Below are 26,446 nucleotides of genomic sequence, written 5' to 3'. Positions count from 1 at the left end.
GGAGTGCTTATGTGGGGCAGCTATTGCAAATAAGCCCTGTGATCATGGTATGTCTTGTGATGTGTCAAACCAAATAACAATCTTTTTAGTTAGTGGCGTTRTACTTAGAACATACCAGAGCAAATGATGATGTTAATGCAGCTCTGTGATTTACAAACTGAAATTGGCTTGCATCTGGCCTGCATATTTGAAGATGGTATAAAATAGGTGACTGTTGTTTCCTTGTATAGACAAGWCAGAAAGTACTGGAATAAGATTTTCTAGATGACCTAAGCAACAACAGTGACTTGAAACCCAGAAACAGAAATAGTATATGAAGATTTTCTGCTATGATAAAGTTGATCTGGCATGTTAAACAAGTTGCAGAAGTACTACTTTCTATAACTTTCTTTGAAGTAGGAGTCACTTAAAAACACTATAACAGTATGGCTTAGTATACAGTGATTTGATTAAAATTGCAGCGTAAATATGGCCTAAGTACTATAATTCTAAATTTGGATAAAGTTAACAAGAGTTGTCAATACAATCTGTGGTTCCTTGCTTGAAGAACATTTTCCTTGTAACTCTTTCCTTGTAAAGTTGAGTATTGTTACTAGCAACAAACAAATGGGCTCCTGCTTTCCCCTGCCTGCCTTCCCCCAAATTTTTGAGGCGTAGCGTCCAGTGATGTTCCATTACCACTGCCTTGCCTGCCAGCTGATAGTGAAAGTAGAAGGCTTTCCACAAAAATATATTTTTTTCTCTTTTGTCTGAGTATTTCACAAAAGGAAGGCTCGTTGAGAATAAATGGCAAAATGCTAGGTCTAATGATTTATGGTTAAATGTTACAAAGATCAAATTGCTTCTCATCCACTATGGTCTTTCATCTGTTCCTGTGGTATTAGTACCTTATGCCTGATGGTGTTGCAGCTTCATAGGAAAGGACCTTTAATTTTTTTTCTTTCTTCTTTCTTTCTTGAATGCTTTGGGTTTTTTTTTTAAAAGATAACTTATAAAAAATCGTCAAATATTTCTAAATTTCCTTGACTCATCCCTGGAAAGGGCTAGGGCTATCAACCTTCTTTCTTTTCTTCCCACCTGTCAGTGGAGCAGAGTGTCTGCAACATTGGGTAGGAGCCAGGGGAGAATTCAGAGAGGCTCCTTAAATTGAAGAAGTGTGTCTACATTTTTTTTCTTTTTTATCTGTAAAAATTGTTACATATTTGTGCTAATTGTTCCATTCCACCAGTGCAATCAGATGGCTTGGTTTCTTGACGTAATAGTCCATTTACGTGTCATGAACTACTAAGCTAAGTCCCACCTGGCTTAAGGTACGTGCAGAAATAAGTCAGACCGTGGAGTGAGGAATTCCTGTCTTGCAGTGGCCTGCGGCGCTCCTCGGACATCCAGTGTGGCCTGCCTTCCCTTGTCTGCACCAGGGATGGCTCTTCTGTTGCAGCCCTGTCTAATAGAAACTGGCTGGCAACTCTCATGAAAAGCAGCGTCCCTTGAGGTAATACAAATGTTCAGTAAACAAAAGGGAAGGAGAAAGGTTAAAAAGATACTTGGTAGGGAGGCTCATGTTGAGGCCTTTTTAGAAAAAGAGGTATGCCACGGAGGATACCTGGGAGCAGGAGTGGGTCTGAGAGCAGAGCAGAGAGGTACAGCAAGAGGTGGCAGCTGGATGCGGTGGTGTGACAGTGTCAGGGCWGGAAGGAGTGGTTTTGAACATACTGATGGCAGGAAAAGACAATGGATAGGGAATGAAGGACTGAAAGCAGAAGACATAATCAGTGAAAGAAAGACTATTAAGGAAGAAGGATGGAAAGAATAAGGCATGTGTGGATGGATGGAGGAATAGAATCATAGAATCGGTACGGTTGGAAGGGACCTCTGGAGATCATCTAGTCCAACCTCCCTGCTCAGCAGGATCACCTAGAGCATGTTAGACAGGGTTGCATCCAGGCGGGCCTTGAAGATCTCCAGAGAAGGAGACGCCACAACCTCTCTGGGCAACCTGGTCCAGTGCTCCGTCACTCTCACAGGGAAGAAATTCCCCCTCACGGTCAGGCAGAACTTCCTGTGCTTCAATTTCTGCCCATTGCCTCTTGTCCTGTCACACGGGACAACTGAAAAGAATTTGTCCCCCTCCCCTTGACACCCTCCCTTCAGGTACTTGTACACATTGATAAGATCCCCCCTCAGGCTTCTCTTCCCCAGGCTGAAGAGGCCCAGCTCTCGCAGCCGTTCCTTGTAGGGCAGATGCTCCAGCCCTCTGATCATCTTTGTAGCCCTACACTGGACTCTCTCCAGTAGCTCCATGTCTCTCTTGKMCTGGGGAGCCCAGAACGGAACACARKACTYGAGATGAGGCCTCCCCAGGGCTGAGGAGAGGGGCAGGATCACCTCCCTCGACCTGCTGGCAACACTCTTCCTAATGCATCCCAGGATACCATTGKCCTTCCCGGCCACAAGGGCRCATTGCTGGCTCATGGTCAACTTGTCAYCCACSAGCACTCCCAGGTCCTTCTCTGCAGAGCTGCTCTCCAGWAGSTCAGCCCCCAGCTTGTGCTGGTGCCTAGGGTTATTTCTCCCTGGGTGCAGGACTCTTCACTTGCCCTTGTTGAACCTCAGGAGGTTCCTCTCCACCCAACTCTCCAGTGTGTCCAGGTCTCTCTGAATGGCAGGCAGCACAGCCCTCAGGTGTGTCAGCCACTCTTCCCAGCTTGGTACCACAGCAAACTTGCTGAGGAGGCACTCTGTCCCTTCATACAGGTCGTTGATGAAGAAGTTGCACAGGATGGGACCYAGTACTGATCCCTGGGGGATACCACTAGCCACAGGCCTCCAACTAGACTCCACGTCACTGATGACGACCCTCTGAGCTCTGCCTTTCACCCAGTTCTCAATCCACCTCACTGTCCACTCGTCTAACCCACACTTGCTGAGCTTCTCTAGGAGGATGTTATGGGAGACAGTGTCAAAAGCCTTGCTGAAGTCAAGGTACACAACGTCCACTGCTCTCCCCTCATCTCCCCAGCCAGTCATTCCATCATAGAAGGCTATCAGATTGGTTAAGCACGATTTCCCTTGGTGAATCCATGCTGGCTACTCATGATCACCTTCTTTTCCTCCACATGTCTGGAGATGACATCCAGAATGAGCTGTTCCATCACCTTTCCAGGGATGGAGGTGAGGCTGACCGGCCTGTAGTTGCCTGGGTCCTCCTTCTTGCCCTTTTTGAAGACTGGAGTGACACTGGCTTTCTTCCAGTCCTCAGGCACCTCTCCAGTTCTCCAGGACTTTTCCAAGATGATGGAGAGCGGCCTGGCAACAACATCCGCCAGCTCTCTGTGGTGTATCCGTGGGTGCATCCCATCTGGGCCCATGGATTTGTGGATGTCTAGCCTGCCCAGAAGGTCTCTAATCCTTTCCTCCTCAACCAAAGGAAAGTCTTCCCTTCTCCGGATTTTCTCCCTCTCGTCCAGGCTGCAGGATTCATGAGGGCTGCCCTTAGCAGTGAAGGCTGAAGCAAAGAAGGCATTCAGTAACTCTGCCTTCTCTGTATCCCTCGTCACCAGGGCCCCTGCCCCAGTCAGTAGCGGGCCCACATTTTCTCTAGTCCTCCTCTTGCTGCTGATGTATTTGAAGAAGCCCTTCCTGTTGTCCTTGACATCCCTTGACAGACTTGATTCCAGCCGGGCCTTAGCCTTCCTCACCGCATCTCTACATACTCTGACTGCATTCCTGTAACTCTCCCAAGTAGCCTGTGCCCTCTTCCACAGTCTGTGTACTTTCTTCTTCTGTCTGAATTTGGCCAAGAGCTCCTTGCTCACCCATGCAGSTCTCCTGCCCCTTTTGCTGCACTTCTTACTCATCRGGATGCACTGCTCTTGAGCTTGGAGGAAGGGATGTTTGAATACTAGCCAGTTCTCCTGGACTCCCCTTCCTTCTAGGGCCTTAACCCATGAGACTCCACCAATTAGGTCTCTGAAGAGCCTCAGGTCCGCTCTCTTGAAGTCCAGGGTCCAGTCACAGATAGAAGCAGTCCTGCTTGTTGCCTTACTTCTTTCCTGCAGGATCCTGAACTCCACCATCTCGTGGTTACTGCAGCCAAGGCCACCCCCAACCTTCACATCTCTAACTGGTCCCTCTCTGTTGCTAAGGACAAGGTCCAGCAGGACACCCTTCCTCGTAGGCTCCTCCACCAGTTGCGACAAGAAGTTATCATCAGTACATTGCAGGAGCCTGCTGGACTGCTTGTGCCTTGCTGCGTAGTCCTTCCAGCAGATGTCAGGGTGGCTGAAGTCCCCCATGAGAACCAGGGCCTGTGATCTTGAGGCTACTTCCAGCTGCCTATAGAAGGCCTCATCAACTTTCTCTTCCTGTTCAGGTGGCCTGTAGTAGGCACCCACAACAGTGTCCCYCATGTTAGCCTGCCCTTTGACCTTTACCCATAAGCTCTCAACTGCCTCCTCCTCCCTGCCTAGGCAGAGCTCGATGCRTTCCAGCTGCTCTCTCACATAAAGAGCAACTCCACCACCTTGCCTTCCTCGCCTGTCTTTCCTAAAATGCACATAGCCATCCATGGCAGYGTTCTAGTCATGTGAGCTATCCCACCATGTCTCCGTGACTGCAATGAGATCAYGGCCCTGTGACCGCACACAGATCTCTAGTTCTTCCTGTTTGTTCCCCATGCTGCRTGCATTGGTGTACAGGCACAATCATCCTGGKAATGGTAGGATTAGAAAAGTGAAGGACTAACAGAGAGTAGGGCTGAGGATTTCCYAGAAGTCTGGAAGTCCTGTGGCAAATACAGTGGAATGTTTCAAAGTGGATAGATGAGAAATCAAAATATCAAGCAAAAAAATGTGTTTCATACTAAAGTTCTGTGCCTGGTTGTTACTGTATGGAGTTCTGGCTTGCTTCACTGGGAGTACTCAGAATCGCTAATCGTCACTCTGAATCTCTCAGTCTATATTTGTCCTGCTGCTTCTCTTTATTTTCTTTACTTGTTCAAGAGAAGTGCAGCAAGCTTCCAGTATTGTTCTTTTGCAAAATACCATTACTGTTTGAAACTAAGGTGAACCCAAGTGAACCTAACCTAAACCTACTGTTTGAACCTAAGTCTGAACCTAGCATTTCTGCTAAGTAGGAGAAACAGAGGCAGCCTATTTGACCAAGTMGCTGCCATTCATTTCTACCCATTGCCAGGGGCCTGCGGGTGAAGGCTTCAAGTAGACTTCCAGCTGATTTCTTAGCATTGCGTGCAGTGGGGCTCTTTTTGAGAAGAATTTGAGGTGTGCAGGTTTTCAGTGCCTTCTTGGGATGCTCTGTGGCTGGCCACACTGGACAGTGCTTCTGACATGCTCTGTGGTCGTTACTTACACTCACTGTTGATGGAAGAAGAACATTTTGTGCTTTGCATGAGCTTCTGTTCTTTTCCTTTTATAGCATGTATGTAATCTTGCAATTATTAATGATGTGATCTGTCTTGAAACTGAGTTCAGAATAGGCTTGCCCAGGAGGATTTATAGTCTAAACAAATACAGCTGAAGAGGAGGTGTGGGAAAGAGGCTTAAGTACAGGGAAATAACTTGACTAATAATGTATAAAAGGTTAGTGGGAGATCTGGGAACCAAATCCATCTGCCATTTCTCAGGTTAGTGCTCTTCCCCTCAACTGCACTTTCTATAKAGAATGTGATTGTTTTTCTGATGTCTACATCCTTTGGCTTGTCCTATTTTGGATATCAAGTTTGCAGTTCAGTGCTTTAATACTGCTGCAGTCTTTATTTTGTTTTTTGTAAGAGAAATAGGTATCTAGGAAGTGGATTTAGGTAAGTAGTAGAACAACACTGTTTGAGAGGTTAGGGTAGACTGAATATTGGTACTTTCAATGGGGAGGATAACCAGTCTCTTTAGTGGGAGACTGAAAATCTCCGTTACGCTTGCTTACTTAGTAAAGACGCCTTACGATTGCTTGGCATATCATAATATGATACAGCTTCAGCTCGTTACGTTGAGTCCAAAACAGAGAGGTGTGGTGAAGAAACCAGGTACAATTTGATGGCCCTTTTGTCGCACTGTTAAACTGGCTAGAATTTTAGTATTGTTAATATCGCTCTTGGAATTGTTCATGGATAGATATCACATCCTGTCTTAGTATTTTCATTAATGATCTGCAGGAAAAATAGATCATATATCAAGGAAGCTCAGTGGAAATGCAGAGGAGTTGTGAGAGAGTTTTTCAAAATGAAGTTAAATAGTCTAAGAAGCAAGAATTCAGGAACGTGGTAGACTTCTCGTGGCAACAGGAAAGCATGATATGAGAGATGTGTGAAGTGAAAGAGTGAATCTCATAAGTTAGAGCAGCTTCAGAAAGAAGGCAGGGAGAAGTACATGATAGTGCATTATATGCCTGGAACAGATGGAGATTAGCATGAATCTTTAACCTTTTGCTAAAAATAAAGAGCACCACAGCAGGTGAGCCTTTTTGGTAACGAATTAGAAAAGGTCGAATGATTGGGCAGTTGTAAAACACCAACCTGGCAGAGCACTGATGTGGAATGATTAAAGAAATACTGTTGAAAAAAAATCAAGGCAAGAGAAAGTGGTCTAGGGTTGAATGTGCACAGTCAAGCACATGCTTGTATTTCTGACAGCCTCTGGTGCCTGCTCACAGATAGAAGACTGAGGACTAAGGAAGTTCTCTTGTGTATTCTTGCATGAAAGAGATGCAGAGGGAAGGCAATCGCAGTCTAAATTGGGGTGAGAGGGTCCACGAGAAGCAAGTTGTCACAGCCATCTTGCTCTGTGGAAGTTGTTAGTGCAGGAGGAGGAATATGCCAAGAGGAACACGTTCAGCTGTGTTCCCCTCCAAGGGTGTGACCTTGAGCACATCATGTGTTTTGTCATGTGCCTCTGTTCTCTGCCTGAGATAATAAACCCTTTCTCAGCGAGATGTGAAACTAAAACCCTTAAGTGGTTATGGCACTTTTGGATACTAATGAGAGGCTGGATTTATATTCACTTGGATTGAGCACCGTGGAGTTGTAAGATGTTTGGCATTTGTTTGGCATTTGTTCAGAGCTGGCTTGTTAGCTGTCTGGCTCAGTCGCAGGCGTGGTGTTCCTTTGCTTGCCTGCACAGTCCTGTGGATACCTTCTTTCCTAGCATGCGCTCATCTCTGTCTTTGCCGGTACTCTTATTCACACTAGCAGAATCAAAGATAGCACAGATATCTTAYGCTCTTATCACACCTTTATTACAGTATAGACATAGCCTGGAGCTACTGGATGAAGCTGTAATGTGATAGAATGCTTACCAAGTTCCTGAAGTGAGTGGGGAGAGATAAATTTGACACACTGGGGCTGTTTGGAAGCTGAAATCAGCCTACCAGCTGTCTTCATGTTTAATTTGATAAGTGTACTTTATAGGGAACATCTTGCACCCCTCTGTCAACAGTGTTAGATATGAGGTTAGCTGTTGTTAACTGTGGTTACAGATGGATGCAACTATTAGCCACTAAGAGCTGAACTTGGCATTTTTTAGGGTTGTAGGACCACAGAGCTAGTTGTTGAAAAATAATAAAATAAGTCATCTCAGTTGAAAATACATTCATTTGCAGACATACAGTAGGACTCAATCAAGAACACGTTGGCAGGCATGTGTGTACACGATGCCATTGCGTGCTGAAACCAAATTTGACATTGATTCATGCTGATTCTGCAATAAAGAGCCAGAAGAGAGAACTTTGGCTTTGCACATAGACAGAAAATAACTTTTCAGTCTTTTACATGTTTCGGTATCACTGAGTAATGTATTTGAGGAGGTGTTCAGAAAGCACAGCTGAAGTTTATAGTCACCTGGGACTTCACTGCAGTGCTCAGTCAGATCAGTGTCAATGGTATGTTTGTTGCTAACGCAAGTATTTGCAGACCACAGAAGATGATCTTGTTGCCTGAGAGTGCTGGAGCCACTTATTTGGATTTGTTAGTTTGTCTTCTGACTAAACACTTCGTTTCACTGTGGTGACTGGGAAATCTGCAGGTTGAGATGTGCACTGTGACTGAGAAACTCTGCTCAGTGCTAATGTGCAAGTTGCAGATAAACTCTGCTGTCATACAGCATCATTATTCAAATGGTGCATAAAGGCTTTTTTCTTCTTTTTTGCCTTTTTGCATAATGATTGCTTTCTGATGGGCTTTGTGTATCGGTGCTCTTTAGCAAAACTTTTTCTGACAAGTGCTGAATATAAAACTAGATGACCCAAGATAGTTCAGTTTATTTTTTTTACTGCCACGTATCTTTAGTAGTACAGACCTGCAATATTGCAAAATTAATTTGATGACTAAGAGCTTTCTGGGAAGATGGAGGAAATAATGTAGTTAATATGTTGGCAGGGTGCTTCACAGTACTGTATCAGGAACTACAGGCTAGTCAGGTCCTCTTGAATTCCAGGTATTTTGCATATGATTTTCTGTCCAAAAGGGCAGTTCTTTTGGAATGATGTTGAATTGTTATGAAATTACTCCTCCTACAGGAGGAAACTAAAACATATTTAGACTATTTAGAATCATGTGACTGAAAGTCATCTGCTCTTCCTTCTCAGCTAAAGCAGGTTCAGCTGTGCATAAACCCTTTCTATAAGAGGTTGTTATAAGTCTTGTAATGATGAAGTTTCTAAATTTGTCCGTGAAAGTGCTTTGCTAGCCTCAGAAAACTTCACAAATGTTTAATCGTAATTTTCTTGCTGCAATAGAAGAGCAGTGTTACTTATCCTGAATGCCATGTGGGATAACCTTGCGCATAGTTGACATTGTTCCCATGTTTTCCTATGGTCTAAACAAACCCCATCCCACTGTTTTATCTGGATTTTTCTTGTTTTATAGACATCTGATCACTCTTGTTGCTGTCTGCTACCCTTCCTCTTTTTCTCTTTTTTTTGAAGTGCAGTGTCAAAAATGGTCATTTCGTGGCAGCTGAGTTTAAAGGTGAAGGACCATTATCCGTGCAGTCAGCTGCAGTTCTCTCCTGATTAGTACCACTTATTTGCCTTTTGCACAGCTGCCTGATGTTGTTGACTCAGGATCATCATTTGCTTCACCATAACACCCTGATCCTTTTCTACCAAAGTRTTGTCTTATAACTGCTTTTTATCTTGTGGTCCTACCTAAGGAGTATGCACTGTACTAAGGCTGCTTGCAGTTCCTAAAGGTTCTCCCTGGAGAGCTTCTGAGCACTAATTTCTGCTGGCACAGGAGACTTTCATTACTGACTAGTCCAACACTTGACAAGAAGACAGGGGAGTTGTGGTTAAACGTCAGATATAGTAATCAGCAGTTAGGGCTCTTCTCCTGCCCCTGTCACAGGCTTCCTTTGCATTTGCATGTGAGGAGATGTAGTGTAGCCTCCCTAATAGGGTAGTATTGCAAAATAGAGCTTCATAGCTTGTGGAAGATAGTGTTCGAGTAGCTAAAGAACAGAGTAGTTWTAGTAACATGAAGCTTTGAGCATTCATTCTGTTGGTGTATCCCATAGGATTGTTGAAAAGATACTTAATGGTTTTTGATCATATTTCTTGCACCTTRTGTTCATGGAATTTATGAATTTCATGCTTCAAGCCTTCTGTTGTCATCAGGGACATGGTAAAGGAAAAATTCCGTCTTCATTTCTAATTACACTTCTGCATTATTCCTTTTTGCCTTCCTYCAAAACACAGAGAAAGAAGCTCTTGAGCAATTAGTACTGGAGTTTCCATTAACACTGTAAATGTTCTCAGATGCCTTGTTGGTTTGAGTTTGGGTTATTTGGGTTATTCAGATGCTTAGCATTAAACCAAAGGTCACTTTTTTTTTGGAAAATACTTCTTTTTTGTTATTTTTTTTGCAGGCTGGGTGATCTTATGGRATTCATTTGTAGACCCTCTTAACATTATGGTTGCCACTAATTGTGGATACCTTGTATTTGATGGCCTACAAGTCTTAAGGACTTGTATTCRTCTCTTGAATGTAGTGCTTATCTCAGCAAGGCAAATGGAAGATGAAGTAAAGTTGTAGCTGAAGAAGCATTATACTTTTTTTTGTATGTAGAAAACTGTTTGTACAGGCTTAATGTCTATTTTTAAACATACATTTAAGGTATATATTGCACCCTGATTTGTTGCACAGTCTTTAGTTGAGCAATAAGTGGAATGCGGTGAAGCAGAATCGTGCWTATGTGGAGCGTGAGGAAGTTATTAATGACCGAGCTATTAAAGTCTGTGCTGAGATCCTGATTTATTGCATAAGGGAGTTGACAGAAACATTCCACTGACTGCAGCATTCACGATATAAAGCAACAGGAGAAATAAATTCGAACGTACAAGCATAATTTATCATTGTTAACCCTTGCATGTTTAATTTTGTGAATGGGACATTCTCTACTGTATATGCAGTTTAATAATTGATATGCCGTCATGGAGCAGTAGAAATGCAGTTATGCCTTTTGAGGGAGGCAAGTTTGTGTACTGTGTCAGATTAGGAAAATGATAACAAATCATTTGATAACAAATGATAACATTTAAATTAGTAATAGTTCMTGTTTTATTTGCTGCATTCTCTACAAAGAAGTCAAATATTCAGAAATGATAGATCAAGTAAAATACTGAAAAATGTTGCCTATTTTTGTCCTTTAGTGGGAGCAAATTGCAGGCATCGAGGCCATGCTATACRGAGTTGAAGCACCCTCAGCTGAAACACAGAATTTCTAAATAAATGTGCTAATGGCAGTGCATTGCTGTTTTGCTCTTTGTCAACTTTTCCTGCAGGGATTTTTCATAACAGTAAAATCTCCAAAATTCTATTTTTCTTGCATGATTAAARTAACTGTCTTACTGGAGTACGGCTCCAGACTTGGAGCTAGTAATGGTGCAGAGTGTAAAACAAGCAAAGACAGATGTGGAAGAAAATGTGTTTTACATTTTAAAGAAATAATTCARTTCTTTTCTTTGATTTACCATTAAGACAGTATCAGACCTGAATTTGAGAATTAAAAAAAAAAAGTATATACTTTTTTATAAGTATGTAAGTATAAACTTTTTTATAAAAGTTTAAGGTAATAGAATGTGCAGAAAAAACCCAAAGCAGAATTCAAAGAGTGTTAAAGAAAAATTACCTAGCAAATATTCAGAAAAATGCACAAAATGTAAATATCCTGCCATAAAATCACAGCTATGTCCATACTGAAAAGGAACATAGATATGGTAGATAAAGCAGATATAGTGCTGCAGATGATGCCTACTTATGGCAATTCAGTTGGGGAATTTTAGTCTTTTAATAGAAGTAATATATTCAAGAGGTTAAAGATKAGTTAAGATTGACTTCATACAGGAAGCAATACAGGAACAGTTTTTATCTTAAGGAAATAATTTTGTTCAGTGATAACTTGAAATTGAATAGTAACAGAAATACCAGTCTTGGAAAAATGTACATAGTCAGAATATTGATGTTGAAACAGCATGCCTACATCTCTACATGAGAAATTCATCTTTTTTTTTTGACTTGATAGTATACATTTCATGTAATCTTAGTAGGTTAGAGTGGATTTTGTGGAAAAGTCAAATAATCTTTGTAGGTGAAAGTGTTACCGAAGAGCTTTGAGAATGTGCTGTTTTAATATTTTACACTGAGAGCAAACACAAACTCTTCCCCCTTTAATCTGGTCTTCTGGAGTGCAGCTCTGAATGTGCAGTTTGCCAGCTTATGGCATGTTACTGGCAGAGTTTTGGTTTTAGACGGCATCTTTAGCTGTAGAAACCGTCATGGGTGCTGTTAAACATAATACTTATGACTAAACAGCGGTTTAGAACTAATCATAGTATTTGTAGTTACTGGCTTCTCTGATGAATCATTCAGTCACTTGTTTAGTTTTTGTGAGTATAAAGATTTCATGAAAGTAATTAGGTACCCTATGATGAACATACATAATTAAGAATCTGCTGTGTGCTGCTCTTTGTTCAATAACTGTCCTTATTTTGCAAAATTGGATTCATGAAAAATAAGTAGGGCTTTATGGCATAGATAACACCTACCTTTTTTTCCAAAGCGCGGGTTGAAGAATCAGAATGAGAAATGCAGTTGGATAATTAYCAAAAGCTCGTGCCATTTGAGACGGCTTAGATACCTGCCATAATACAAAGCAGAATTTTTTGATTGGAAGAAGTGGTATCTTAAAACTATGAATTGATGTACTGGCTGATATTTAAGGACTGGTCRGGATTAATAGACTACTCCAACATGGCACTCGGTCATATTCTTAAAACATTAGTTATCTATTACCCTTTAGCAAGTTCATCTGCAAACTGGAGAGGGAAAAAGGATTTCTGACTTAGGTTATCAGTTTAGATATAGGAAATCGGGGTACCACTTCTGCCGTGGCACCGGCATGCTCTGTGACCATAGGTAGATAATATGATCTTAGTTCCATAATTTCCAGTTTGTGCACTGGAGATAACAGTACTTCCAGATTCCCAGGAGTGTTATGAAGAAGTTCATGCTGTGATAAGAACCATCCATTAAAGTGTCTAAGATAGTTGGACAGAGTCTCTGGTTTGATTTATTCAGAATAAGTGTAGTTACCTCTGAAACTGTGAAACTSTTGTATCAGGAACTGCATTGCTCTTTTGATGACTGCTCGCCTAGTACTTTTGATAATAGGCTGCAGCACCACTTTGTACGCAGAATTTTTGTGGATATTGGCACCTCCTTTCACTTAYTCTCTTGATACCTTTGTTACTGTATCCAAAAAATGGAAAAATGTGAGACATAATGAGCTCAGTAATGAGKATTGCTATGTGACAGAGGATTAGGRTGAAAATACTGATGAAGTTTCCAATTTCCATGGAGAAAGCAAGTCAAGTTGGCAGATGTACATCAAAGTAGTGATTATTCAGCAAAACAAGAATAATAGAAACATCTGTAAGAGCAAATGTCTCTTGGGATTTTAGGACTGTGCTGTTGCTCTTTCTTCTGGTCTGTGCTAGAATCTTTCCAAGACTGTGCTGTGTTCCAGTTAGTTTGTGAGTGTTGCAGTTGTTTTGTGAAAGTAGTTGAAATAATACTTTTAGTTAAGGTAAAATATGGATACTGTTTTTTATTAGATTGTAATGAGATGAAAGATATGCTAAACTAGTATTTCACCAAGTATGATAGACACACACTGGCGTTTTATTACCGCTTATGTAACTCTGACTAAGTACAAAGACTGCTAGTTGTGCTGTGGAAATTTAGAATTTTTGGCTTTGCCTGTGATGAATTTGCCTGTGAATTTGATGATATATAGACAAGTATTTTTTGCGTGCTTAAAACATTGTTTGTCTGAGAGTTTAGATTCCAGCTGGATCAAAAATTACTGCCAATGGCAGTAATTTTGGCATTAAACATCTGTGCTTGGAGTTGGCTTCTTGGAATCTCGTTCACTTTATTCTGTTTAGTTTACTGTGATATCAAAGTAACTCAACATTTGATAGAGATATTCGAAATAGTCTTCTGTCCATAAGCAATCTGCTTACCAGGAGCAACGAACAACATGCGAGAGATTTAATAAATAAAGCAACATGGAATCACTTACATTAAAGACGAAGTTGCTACTTTAAACCTCCTCTGTAGTTAATCGTTTATGGGGCTCTGACAGGGAGATGCATGTTGGCGTGTGCACAGGACAGTCCTGTCCCAAAAGAGAGGGGACTGGGGGAGTATTTGAATGGCGGAGACATTTAGCGGGTGTACAGTTTGCTGGAGACCATTTTTTTGGATTCTGGGACTGTGAAAAGCARATTAAGGTATTCCTGTCTGCAACTGTGTTACCTCTGCCAGTGAATTTGCAGAGGCAGGTGAGATGGGTAGGAAAGAATTAGATAAAGAGGAGCTGGATCCATAAACATGTGGTTTATTTAACTTTTGAAGGCTACAGTGATAGCCATTTGAAACATAAATAACTTTTATCAGTTTTAATCTGACAGTGACTGACAAAAGAAATTATGGTGATGTAAAACCTCRTCTGCCTAACATATGAGTATAAAAATGCTCAGAAAGTAATAGGAGGAAGTGAGCCAGTTTGAGATCTTCCCTAATTCAAGGTTTAAGATTATATGAGCAATATTTCTCTCTAGCAGATATTTAATGAGGCATACTATGACTTTCTTTATATGAGAGCAAGGTGACCTTCAGGGAAGGTCTTATTGGAGATGACTTCATTAAAAAACAAATTAGGAAATCATACATTTTAACTCCCTTGGTACTGGAACTAGGTAACATATCCTGCTTTGAAAATAAGTTCAGAAAGACAGGACTGAGATGCTTACCCACTTACTATTCTCCTCTAAAGAAATGATATGGAATTATTTACCTTAATATAATTCTACAGCACAATCAGGTAGCATTTGTATAGGAGTCCTCTGAACATGTAGTCAGCAAATGTTTGAAGACTGAWTCCAGGATAGAGTTTATAGTGGATTTTTCTCTAATGATGCGCACAAAAAYGAAGAACAACTTAGAGCTGGGTATATATAATTATCTAAAATTGCCTTTAACTTAACCGGGCAAAGGTATTGCACCTTTCTGACCCCTTACATGTCAATTTTATTGAATCCATCTCCACTACTAGGAGAAGCTCAATAACATGATCACTACAGCCTGAATTAGGACCATCTAAACACAATCYGAAGAAAATGTGTCAAAGCAGATGATTTGTGACTTGCTTTCTTGTACCAGTGAGCATGTCCTGCCAACCTGGGAATTTTTGAGAAAGGCATGGGAGGGCCATTGATACCATTAATCAGTAAGCATTTTTTTGAAAAAAAAGTTTATTTATGAGCTATGTGTTTAATGCAGTATGCTGTATACCCTGCTGTACAGCAAAAGAGGAGAAAATGTTTGTAAAATGAATTGAGAATGTTTGTGTGTGTATGTGTTTGTAATTTAGCAGTTGCTGTATTCCTTTCCTTAATCCTGCAACAGTCGGCGTCTATGTGACACAGCTGATAGTGCAGTAATTGGTTTGTAGCCAGTTTGATAAGGAAGGATATGATGCATTAGATCATTAACTAAAGTTAATTACATCAAGGATTTACCTAAAACCAACGTATTTTTAATGCTGTTAGCAGAGTGATGATTAGAGATGGGGYACTTAGAACACTTCTCAGACTTTCTCTCAAAGTGCTGTACAGTGGTGGAGAATGGGGTAGTACAAAAGTGCGTTATTTTCCTAAAGATGGTGGATTACAGTAGAAAGTAGTCTTACTGTTTTGTCTGCCTTTGGCCCTGGAGGAGTGCCATGCTGGCATCTTCCCCAGTGACCCTTTTGGGGGGGGATTCTAGCCCAACGCACGATGGTGGCGTGGTGAGCGGGGTTGCCGTTCTGCCTGTATGGTTATTTAGGAAGAAGGAACAAGGTGAAAAGGAGGGAGAGATTGTATTTATATGGTTACAATCTAACACTACTATTTTAACCTTGAGATAAACTTTTATTTGAATCAAGTGGAATTAAGATTAGGAAAAAAGAACCAGCTCTGAAGTACTAAGAAACGCATTTTAATAGATTCTACTTTTACAAAGAGTGCACAGGAGATCCCTTWACAATTCTAGCTCCTTTATTCAGCCTTTGGGGATTTTTCATTCCCACTAAAATATTTCAAGAAACTTGTAAATTTTGTCAGAGGCCATGCYGTCATGTAAAATGCATTAGCACAAGCCCTGGAAGTACACGCAGGCAGATAGACATGATAGTCAGAAGGTCTTGGTTTCATGCTGTGCATACACCCCAGCTTTGCATAAAGATGAAAGTTTTTGAGCAGTGAACGCRATGATGAAGTGTTTGCTGCTGCAAACAAGAATTCCCATTCTTTACTTCAGTCGTGTCAGGTACATCTAAGCGTATGATGTGCAGGCTCTAGCTTTGACGCTGTCGCGTAGCTGGCTGTGTACTAGCGTGTTACATAATTACAGTTGTATGTTGTAAGCTGCACATACAACATTTTGGGGGATTTAATGTCTGCGTGGAAGCAGTTACTGCTTTTTGTCTCTGTAACAGACTGAATCATAAGGAACATGCAAATCAGGCACTTTTGCTGGTGTACAAGGAAAATGGTTGACTTAAACTTAGGGTTAGGGTTTACTACATGAGGACAGTTAAAAAAGGGAACATGAATTAATTTTTAAARTGACTGGTTAAACTCCATTTAATCTTTTCTGCAGGTGTTCTTTTCAGAATTAAATAAACTTCAGTTTAGTTTAATTACTAGGGTGAACTAAATTAAGCCAAATAAAAGGCCAATCTAATTAAAAAAGAGTGTTTACTAGTGCCTTCATTTTACTTTAAAATCACTCAGTTCATTTTAAATTCAGGCATKTATTTAATGCAGATGATTTTTTCTGAATGCCTCTGTGTAAACAGCTGCTTATAAAAAACCATTTTTTGGGGGTAAATAAGCTTTGCTTTCATGCATGCACTATTATAATCTCTTAATGCAGTTTCATACTCATTTTGCTTCAGTTACATTCTTCATCCCACAATTTTATTATATTACTTTTTATTTACAGTGTTATATAAGAGCTTTTCATTATTGCTTATGTGAAATTTATTATTGGAAACTGTCATTTTGTTTCATAAATAAATGAGCAAGATGCACAGGGTCATATATTCATTAATATTTCTGTAGGATTCTTAAAAGGAGAAGCTTTCCTAGAAAATAGGCTCATTGCAGCAAAACTTTACTTTGTTATTACTTAAGTCTTTTTTATGCAAACAAATTCTTCAGCTTGTGGGTATGTTACTTTATAGAATTGGAATTTAAATAAGGATCTGCTCCAGGTTTTTTTAGGATTGTTGACATCATCTTTGCTGTATTACTAGAATAATTTAGTTCATAACATCTGCATCTCATACATTAGTGCTGATTTTTTTTATGAAGATAGGCAAACAGAAGAAGGCACACATGTAGGTATTACAGTTATTTTCATTGAATTGCCTACCTTCTCAATTTAGAGAACGAAAATCATGCTGGGATTCATTTCTGCTTGTGTTTGTGGATAACCTGATTTTAGCACTGACTCTGTAAACGCTTCCTGAAATCTTCTTGTGTAAAAAGCATAACCACTGTTAATTTTTTTTTCTGCTATCTATTAGGATGATGAAGTGGTTCTGCAGTGCACTGCAACTGTCCAAAAGGAGCAACAGAAACTGTGTCTTGCAGCGGAAGGATTTGGCAACAGACTTTGCTTTTTGGAATCCACATCAAATTCTAAGGTACAACTGACTATTTTAAATAGCATGAATGAAGTAAGGACACAGTTATAATATTGCCTACTTCGATGTAGTATACACAGGTCTATCTAGGAGAATGGAGAAATTAAGTTTTATCAACCATATATTTTTTCTTTTAATCCCCCTTTGAAATTTAATCCCTGATTTGTCATGGCCCTTTGGCTGGACTAGTGCTGTGCTTTCTGTTTTGAGCCACCATTGAAGACTGACTAGTAGAAGCAGCCTGTCTGAAGAGCGTGCTTATTATTTGGGTTGCCACAATCTAGCTGTGCTCACAGGGCAATTTTTGTGTGTTGCAACACAAATACATATTTGATTGTGCTCATTTGAAGACCATGGAAGAGACTATTCCACCTGTGATAATTTTTTATTCTGGGCCTTTTGCTTTGACATGGTTATTACTTTAAATTCTTCTAATTTCCCAGCCCAGCAGAATGATGGTGCAAATATCAAGGAAGTTTCATCTGATCGATTAATTTGTCTAATCTCTTAAAGGATGCTATACAATAGATACAGTGTCTTGAAAAAATAWTTTTTTTTGCTATTTGGTGTAACACATGGGGATATGTTTTGCAGTCACATRTGCTCCAATAAATGTTATCGAAGACAAAAATTGACCTTCTGAGTGCAGAACTGATTTTGTGATTAAAGTAGTGAGTATACTTGGACTTCTTGATAATTCAACAGGAAAAATATTTGTTGCTTAACATATATATATATATTTTTTTCTTTAAATAAAATATAAATGTTTGGTGAGAGAATTAAATAAAAGTAATGCATCTAGAAAGATTTAATACCAAAATTGTTTTTTTAGCTTGCCAGATTCCATAACATGACTTTAATTTTCTCTGATACATTGCAGAGTAATGCTTCATTTTCTGTGTTTCATCATTTTGAATGTATTATTCATCGCAATAAATTTTTCACTGGGATATTAATGATTCATTGTAATAACAGAGATCTTGATGAATTCATTTGTGCTGCTCCATTTTAAGTGAATCTTTTTTAACAGTAAAAAATGTTCCAGGATGGAACTAGGTGCTAGTCACCTGTAAGGCCAGAAAAATCTGTTTAATGAATTTATTGTCACGTAGTAAGTTTGGATATCAAATCTATAGCGTCTCTTTTACTATGTAAAACTCCTGAACGTTGTTGTCTTTAAGGGGGATGGTGTAAATTTCAAATCACTTTCCTATACTTTCTCATTAATGCTGCCTTTTCTGGGTGCTTGTTGAGGCAATATTTATTCTGCTTGTCCTGCRTGAGCTCTGAGAAGAAAAGCAAAGAAAAAAGAACGACGTGTGGCTCATCCTAGTTATAATTTTTAAGAGTTGGCAGTTCCTGGGATGAGCTTATCTGAAATCATTTGGAGGGTTAAATACTGAGAGCGCCATAAAATTACAAAATCTGTAAAGCAAAGTTGACTGTTAGAGTAAGTAAAAATGGGTTTCTCTTCAATGTCTGTGTCCGTACAACATTTTGTATTATTTAAGAAAGATCATAGAAAATATCAAAAGGGACATATGATACTTTGAAGAAGGTTCCAGCAGAGTTCTTGAGCTAGTAGAAAACATTWCCCTGAATGTCCATAAGGGTATTTTTTAGGTGTCATGGAGTCATGATGTACTCTAGTGAAAGCATCAGTGGCCAAGGAAAAAAGTTTTTCTTCTGAATTACAGCGAGGCTCAAGCACAAGGTACCAAACCAAGCACTGGTTATAGATRGTAATAATTGGCAGTAGGCCAACACACATAATAGTTATAAAAAAATACTTATAATAGCAGTACAGTGTAGCAGAGTGATCAATTCTGTATACCTGAACCTGAAGCAAAGATGCTAGTTAGTTTTGTTGCAGTCAAGTAAAAACCAAAAGATAGTCTTGTTCAGTCATGGACAGTGGCAATATGTTGTTACACAATTCTGTACAGGTTCAAATGCCCTAAAATTGGTTCTATGCAGAATTCCAGGTTGCGTTTCTTTAGTGATTAGTAATTCACCATTTATACTTTTGTTTATACCACTGGGACCTCTGGTATCATCCTGTCATTGTGCTTCCAAGACTCTTTCTATTCACCTTGTGCTTATATTCTTGAAGATCCCTAATAGAGTTTCTTGCACCCTTCAGCACCCTTCAAGAAGTGGATCCTGGTAACGTAATTCATATCTTGTTAGCACAGCCTACTCATGTGCACTTTCTTGCTGTAGAATCATTAAATAGTTCACACGCAAAAATAACAGTCATCTAGAAGACATATGTTGACAGAACGCTTTGGCAACTAATGATTATTAGCATTTATCCTGTTAGGACCATAACACTGGATGGCACATGATGAAATGTTTTTAAACTAAATGTATTTGGCATAGTGAGGATCTACAGCACAACTATTTCTTTGGAGCATTATATGGATTGTATCAGCATTGTAGGAAAACAGATTTTGAAAGTATCACAGAAACAAAACTTTGACGATAATAGTTGGGCTAAGTTAGCAAACACTGTAATGAACATTGTATTCAGTTCACATCCATTCAAACTTCAAAACTCTTTCCAGAATCCACTTCCTTCACTTTTCTGGGAAGCCTTCTRTAGAGTCAAATCAAGCCAATGCTGAGCTCAGACTGGGTTTTTCAGGGCATTATCCAGTTGGGTCTTGAAATCCTCCAAGGATGGAGATGGCACAGCCTCTCTGGGCGAAACTTGGCAAAGTTATGGGGAAAAAAGGCAGCGATTTTAGTTTCTTAAGTAAAAAGAAGAAAATTAAAGATAGGTGTCATAAAAAAGCCACAGCATACATAAACCTCTTTTTCTGAAGTTGGCCAGTGGGTGATTTTTGTATCATCAACATTTGCTTTACTTTTAAATCCTTAAATCCTTGTGTGGAAGAACCTCACTTAATTATTAAGACAGGATCTATGATCTCAGTGAGAGATTACAGTGAGATATATTTTTTTACATTTTAAAATTAGATTGTTTTTTGTTRCGCTCTTAACATTTTGCTGCCCCTGAGTAGGTGGCTGGACTGGAAAAGAGGTGGGGAGAAGGGAAGGTGGAGAAGGATGGTTGTGCAGCACAAGCAAGGCAGCAGACAAGTGTGGCTGTCAAATATGACAAGAAATGTCTATGTCAGCAGAMAAAATCCATATAGAAGCTTCCTAGATAAGAACGTAGGAAAAAGGCATGGCTGTGACTCCTGTACCTTGATTTCTCCTGGAAGCTAGAGCTGTGTGGTTCAGCCTCCTGCTTGTTGCAGCTGGAAGATGGTTCCTTCTAACAGGGTTATCAAAGAAGGCAGTTCAGTTGGTAAAGCAAATGCAGTTATCTCAATTGTTATATTAAGAGCAAAYGCAATGATCTACTCCCAATAATAGGTCAATAAAAGGACCTGGAGAAAGAYAGCAGAACGTGTTTTGTCTTCAGATGCAAGTCAGAAGTTGGGTCACCTGAAATTTCCCATCTCCCAGAAAGTTCACAAGAGCTGACTGATGTTGAGCATAACCCCATAAAAATGAGTGGCAGATGTAAATAGCTTTGAATATTTTCTTTTAGAAAAAACTATTTAACTTCATTTGTTTTTCAGAGTGAGTATAAGATGTGAAGGCAGGGACTGCTTTCTTTTTTTGGCTTGTGCAGCAAGCACTTAAGCATGTTCTCAGTGGCCAGGATAATTAATCTCTCTGACTCCTGCTGAGAAACAGGACCTGTGCTGTGTAATTTTTGATTGCATAAATCCCAGTGTATAAATAAGCCCACAGTGTCCATTAGTGTGTGAATGTAAGTAGATGCTTTTCCAGCAGTTACTGACATAATGAAGTACTAAGTATTTTTAAATTTGATTCACTGTGATGAGTGGAATCTAGATTGCCTGCCTTTGCTTGCAGTGGATCATTCTGGGAATTCGACATACAGTATTTTTTTTCTTTTTCATGATTAATGTTTACATTGCTTCCTTCTAAAAAAGCCAAAAAAAAACCCTGTTGCGACTTTGGCAGGACTTTGTACCTGCACCTCAAAGGCAGTTTTACTTGTCTTTATGACATGTTGCCAAAATAAATGTGCTTATTTAATGGCTAAGATAGCCCTTAATCTTATGTAAATGTTCAGAGGACTCCATTTAGCAGACGTTCACTGAGATAATTGTTTTTAATAATTTAAATGAGTTGTTAATAAATTTATGCATATTTACACATTAATTGCCCTACTTAACATACGTAATTAAGACATAGGTAGAGAAAATCTTTATAGGCATAGATTTGACAAGAGTTGGTTCTTTGRCTCATTCTTCCCTACTAAAATGGGTATGTAGGGAAGCATTGTAAATAATGTAATGCATTTTCCTGAAGAAACATTGAGATGTATTTTCATAATATACATAAACAAATATATGTAAAAATATATTTTTGAAATTATTTATTTATTTGCATATTTGGGATTAATTTTTTGCTCCTTTTCAGGCCTGTACAAATCCTGAGCCTAAATGCAGCTGCATAGCTGTATCTACCAGACTTGACTGTGATTCTTGGATGTAAACCCCCAAAGCAAAAGAATTATTTCTTAAGATRAAATGAATGTGATACATTAAATTTCAAGTTCTCGCTGAAGAGCATCTTTGCTCAAAAGCAGGCACAAGAATGCAATCTAGCGCTGATATTCCTCTGTGAAATATTAATTTCTTTTTGGACACTGTCTTGCTCAATGGTGACCATCTTCCATTCTTACCATTTCTTGAGATAGTTGGAATTCCTCACGTTAGCAGAATGGACTTTCTACATGTGGAATCATTTGCATCTATTTAGGTAGAAATGTAATTGGCTAAAAGCTACATACAGCAAAGTTTCTGGACCAAGAAGAAAAACTTTGTTTAGTTACTGTGTTTTAAATGCAAACATTGCTCACTGCTGAATTTATTTCATATGGAGCTAATACAGCTTTAAGAAAGAAAGAAGGAAGCCAACATTTTTAAAAACTCAGATAGAATGTTAATTTACTATCTGTTGTTATTTATATTATCACAGTGCTCCAAGTCGTGGTACTGTGCAAAAGAGAAGTACATATGATACACACACATATATATATACATTATGTCTGTGTTATCAACTAACCAATACAAGATATAAATTTCAAATTGCTCATTTAATTTTTAATATTAATTATTTGCATTTCACACCACCAGTAACATAAGCTATCCAATCAAGAAACTGAACTTAAAGCTAGGTAATTTGTGCAATTTAACTAATATGAATTGTAACTTTACTGCCTAATTTATAATTTGCAATTTTTTTAATAACAAAATGTCTCTCATTTAAAAAATATGGCAATGTATGCTTTTCATGCAATGGAACAGATCTAGAGTATGAAACCTCTGGTATAAAATAAATGAAAAAAAAAAACTGGAAATCCTATTAAATCAATATGCCTTTAAAACTGTATATTCCAGTAGCTGTTCAGTCCTCTCATTGTTTAAAGACTAAAATATAAAAAGGAGYAGGTATTACACTGGAAAATCTTGCCTGAGATACTGCTGTGAAAACAGCAACGTGATGTAAGGGGTCAGGTACACGGTGCACAATCCTGTAATTGGTTTTGGGAGCGTTCTGCAGGCTGTGGAGAAAACTGTCAGTTTGCTGTGATTTAGCTTCTGAGTCCTGGCCTCTTTAGTACCGTTCCTAGGAAAAGGGAGAGTTGCTGCTGTTGCATGATGCTTTTTATCTATTTAAGAGAGAAAGGGACTTCTGCGTTCTGTTTGTAGCAATGCCTTTGCAYGTGCATCATTGACAGGTTTTGCTTTATGGATCCCCCCCCCCCCGTTTAGTGTTAAAGCTGAAGTCTTGGGGCTGGCTGCTGAGCACTGCAAACAGCTTATTTGACTTCTCCGAGTATTCTAACTCTTCAAAACTACCTTTAGAAAGATCTTGAAAAGTCAGCAGAGCAATACACAGAGCAAAGTCAGAATAGATGGAGCTCGTTTGGGTGGGTGTCCTTATTTGCTGAACCTTTAGCGATCTGATGAAAGCCACAAATAATAGCTGTTCGCTGCGAGCACAAGCGCAGCGCCTGCTGCGTTGCTCTATTACCTTGTATAACTGAACATGACAAGGTTGCGCAGGGGCATATTCTGCTAAGCCCTCTAGAGCTTGGCATTTTCAGTATTTTCTCTGATGGCCTTATGGCAGCGTTCAGCGGTACATGCCGAGAAGTTATAAAGCAGGCTTTTGGATTTTGATTTGGGTGATATGTAGCTGAGAAGCTGAAAACCTGAAATAACTGACAGCTTCCTAAATCTGTGTGTTTCAAGCTAAGAGCGCATGAAAGTGCAAACGCTTGATGTGAAATAAGTCCTTTAGACAAACGTTATGTAAAGCAGCAGTGTCAAATTGGCTCTGCAGCCATGTTCAGCACTTGAAATCATGACACTCTTACTTTGCATTCAGTATTTTTAAGCACTGTCTGGCTAAATCCTGCTCAGCAGACTCTTGTGAATAATCCTARCCCAGTGGCTCTCAGAAGTTTAGAGGAAAAACAACCTAATAATAAATAAATCTTCTATATGCATCTTTGTGGAAATTAGTATTGAGTATATCTGAAATGCAAGAAAAGAAGTTTATTAAAACTTCTTGGAGCTTTTATCATTTGGGTGGTGATTTCTGAGATTCTGGTCTCTTCCTCCTTGTTACTTCCTCATGAAACCTAAGRAAGCTTTGCCCTTTCTGAAAGTCAGGGAAAGCAATAATGTCTTTTGCTATTGTAACAAAAGCAATTGCRACAGTAAATTGAGAGGTGCTAGTTTAAAAATAGTTTGGAAGGCTAAAATTGGGCAAGTGGGACTGGTCTGTGGGCTGAAGATGTGTTTCATGTCTTAACGTGCCTGCCAACCAAATAGTGTGCAGGCTTTTGTTAATAACTCTCCTAATACTGGCACAGGAGTTGCAATGTACGWTTGCAAGCAGGGCTTTGCTTGGTTTTACAGGCAAAAGAATAATTGTTTTGTTTTGCATTAAAAAATAGGAGCCAGAGAGTGTAAAAGTGATCGGGTTAGAGGATGTGCATAAATGCAGGGGGCCAGAGTTCAGTTCCTGCAGTTCCTGGGTGTGTGTTTGTTTTTCCACGATCATTTCTCAAAGTTTGCTGTTAATTTAAAAATCTGTAGGTAAGAATGAAGTACTCGCAGTTGATGCATGAACTGCGTTGATGCCTCCAGGCTGTTTTCTTTTCTGGAATTGACCTGTCTGCAGTGCCTGGAGGAAGGGAATAATACTGTGGGAAACAGCTTGCAGGCTAGAGCCGCAAGTGCCTGTTCTTACTAATATTTCYTTTGATTAGTAGTTTAAGATGCCATTTTTCTCTCTGTCTTTTTTTGATTCAGCCTTTTCAGATGCCATTTTTAAGCCATAATGAGTTTTACAGTTCTCTATGACTGAACGCAAGGATTTTGCAAAGCCAGGGTTGGGGTGATGTGTGCAGTGTAACTTTGCACTACCTCCAGTCTGATGCTTTTGGGGTGGTGATCTGGAGGGGCTTGAAGATAATGTTTTATTTAACTGAAGATGAGAGAGTTTTCTGTCCTGTCAGAAAACAATAATCTTGTAAATATAGTGAATTTCTGTGAGTAATACTAATAAATGGTTTTGACCTGGAACACTCTTTGTTCCTAACCAGATATAGAGATTATATTTAGGAACAAGAGGATTGTTTCATATTCCAGATATTTGTACTCTTCGTACCATTGATACGAAATGATTGCCTTTCCATTAGAACATGTTATTAAAAATTGGAAATTAATGTCACTGGACTATTGAAAGCCAGCTACAGCGTTCTCTTAGCAATCCTACAAACACCTCTATCCTGCCTCTGAATCTTTTAATGATATCATAGAGTTAGGAACTTCAGTTTTTCTTGATGTTTCTCCAATTCCTGACCAGTTCTAGCTGCACAATACAATGTTTGCAACATGTCATAAATAAGGCTATGGAAACAGCAATCCAGATCAATAACAGCTGTCAGTCAAGTGGCTTTAGATAACTTAAGATAAATTAGTTTAAGTAGTTTTGGTGTATTTATATGGCTAAGGTGTGTATTGATCATTACAAGACATGACAAGGACAGGATATTTCAGCTTGAGGGATTTTGATTTTGATTACTGTGGGAGAATTAATTAAAAACTGCGAAAGAGGAAGGCAGGTGCAGGACTTGCATGAGACGAACAGTTAGAGGTCTTAAAAAGCAAACAAATATTTCACTCAGGGCAATGTAAAATATGAAAGGGCTTGCCAAGAAATAATTTGAGTTCCCATTACTCAGTAAATTGTAAATTCCAGTAATACAGCATTTCTTTCYGCAATGTGTATTGTATTGAAGCGCAGTTATAACCAAGTTCCAAACTGTGACTCTGCGGTGTAGTTGAATGTGAAGCAAATTTGGTTCTGTTTTAGCTTGCTGGGGACTGTATCATCAAAGGCACGAGGGAGAAGGCCAAGTGCTGTTTGCCATCCTAGGAGAGCATTCGTAGTCCAGTCATACTAATATTAATTCTAATGTGTGTGCTGGGATAGGATTTACTGTTTGAAAATTCTTCAGAAGAACTCAAACACACAAATCTGTATTTACGTAGTATGCTCTTCTGGTAGTACAAATAGARCGTAATAAAAGTGTAAGAGGAAACAACCGTTGTATTTGGGGTCTTATTTTCGTACATGCTTTTATTACCATTTTTGGGTCAGCTTTCTCTTCTCTCTTCAGGATCATCAGCTCTCTAATTTTTATAAATTGTCAAAACTCCATTAAATTGTTTGAAAACACCATTAAACTCCTTGCCTGAGCGCTAGTTACTTTTCAGTACCGGTTGTGACTGTAACTGGTTTTAGTTTACCGCCCTAATACTAAGAGTAAGGTGGAATAGTGCAAGGTCTGTTTCAGGCAGCACTGTTGGAGGGTRAATTATAAGTTCGTGGAGACAATAAACTGCTGTGGAAAAGACATGTGGACATCTTGTGAAATAGCATTATTTCTTACCTATGTTTTTTGCCTCATTTGAGGGCTTCCCATACAAATTCCTATCCCATATATGTTGACTTGTGAGAATAGTTTTAGGGAGAAAACCTCCCTTTCAATAGGGAGATTTAGAAATTTAGAAAGAAAATATTGCGTCTATCTTAAAATAAATCAATAAGTA

General features: G+C 39.3%; 1 protein-coding gene across 5 annotated transcripts in view; it reads left to right on the top strand.

Moving 5' to 3' along the window:
* Positions 1 to 26,446, top strand: part of RYR2 (ryanodine receptor 2) — a 449,981-nt gene that overhangs the window by 106,383 nt on the left and 317,152 nt on the right. For all 5 annotated transcript variants that reach the window (XM_085298277.1, XM_085298276.1, XM_085298275.1 and 2 more), the window contains exon 2: positions 17,145 to 17,264. In XM_085298277.1, the coding sequence (XP_085154403.1) occupies positions 17,145 to 17,264 (120 nt within the window). The remainder of the gene's footprint in view (positions 1 to 17,144; positions 17,265 to 26,446) is intronic.

Source organism: Rhea americana, unplaced genomic scaffold (assembly GCF_003343005.1).
Source record: "Rhea americana isolate MKP2758 unplaced genomic scaffold, rheAme1 scaffold_137, whole genome shotgun sequence".
In the NCBI taxonomy this organism is placed as follows: Eukaryota; Metazoa; Chordata; class Aves; order Rheiformes; family Rheidae; genus Rhea; species Rhea americana.
This window is presented reverse-complemented; position numbering and strand designations above follow the sequence as displayed.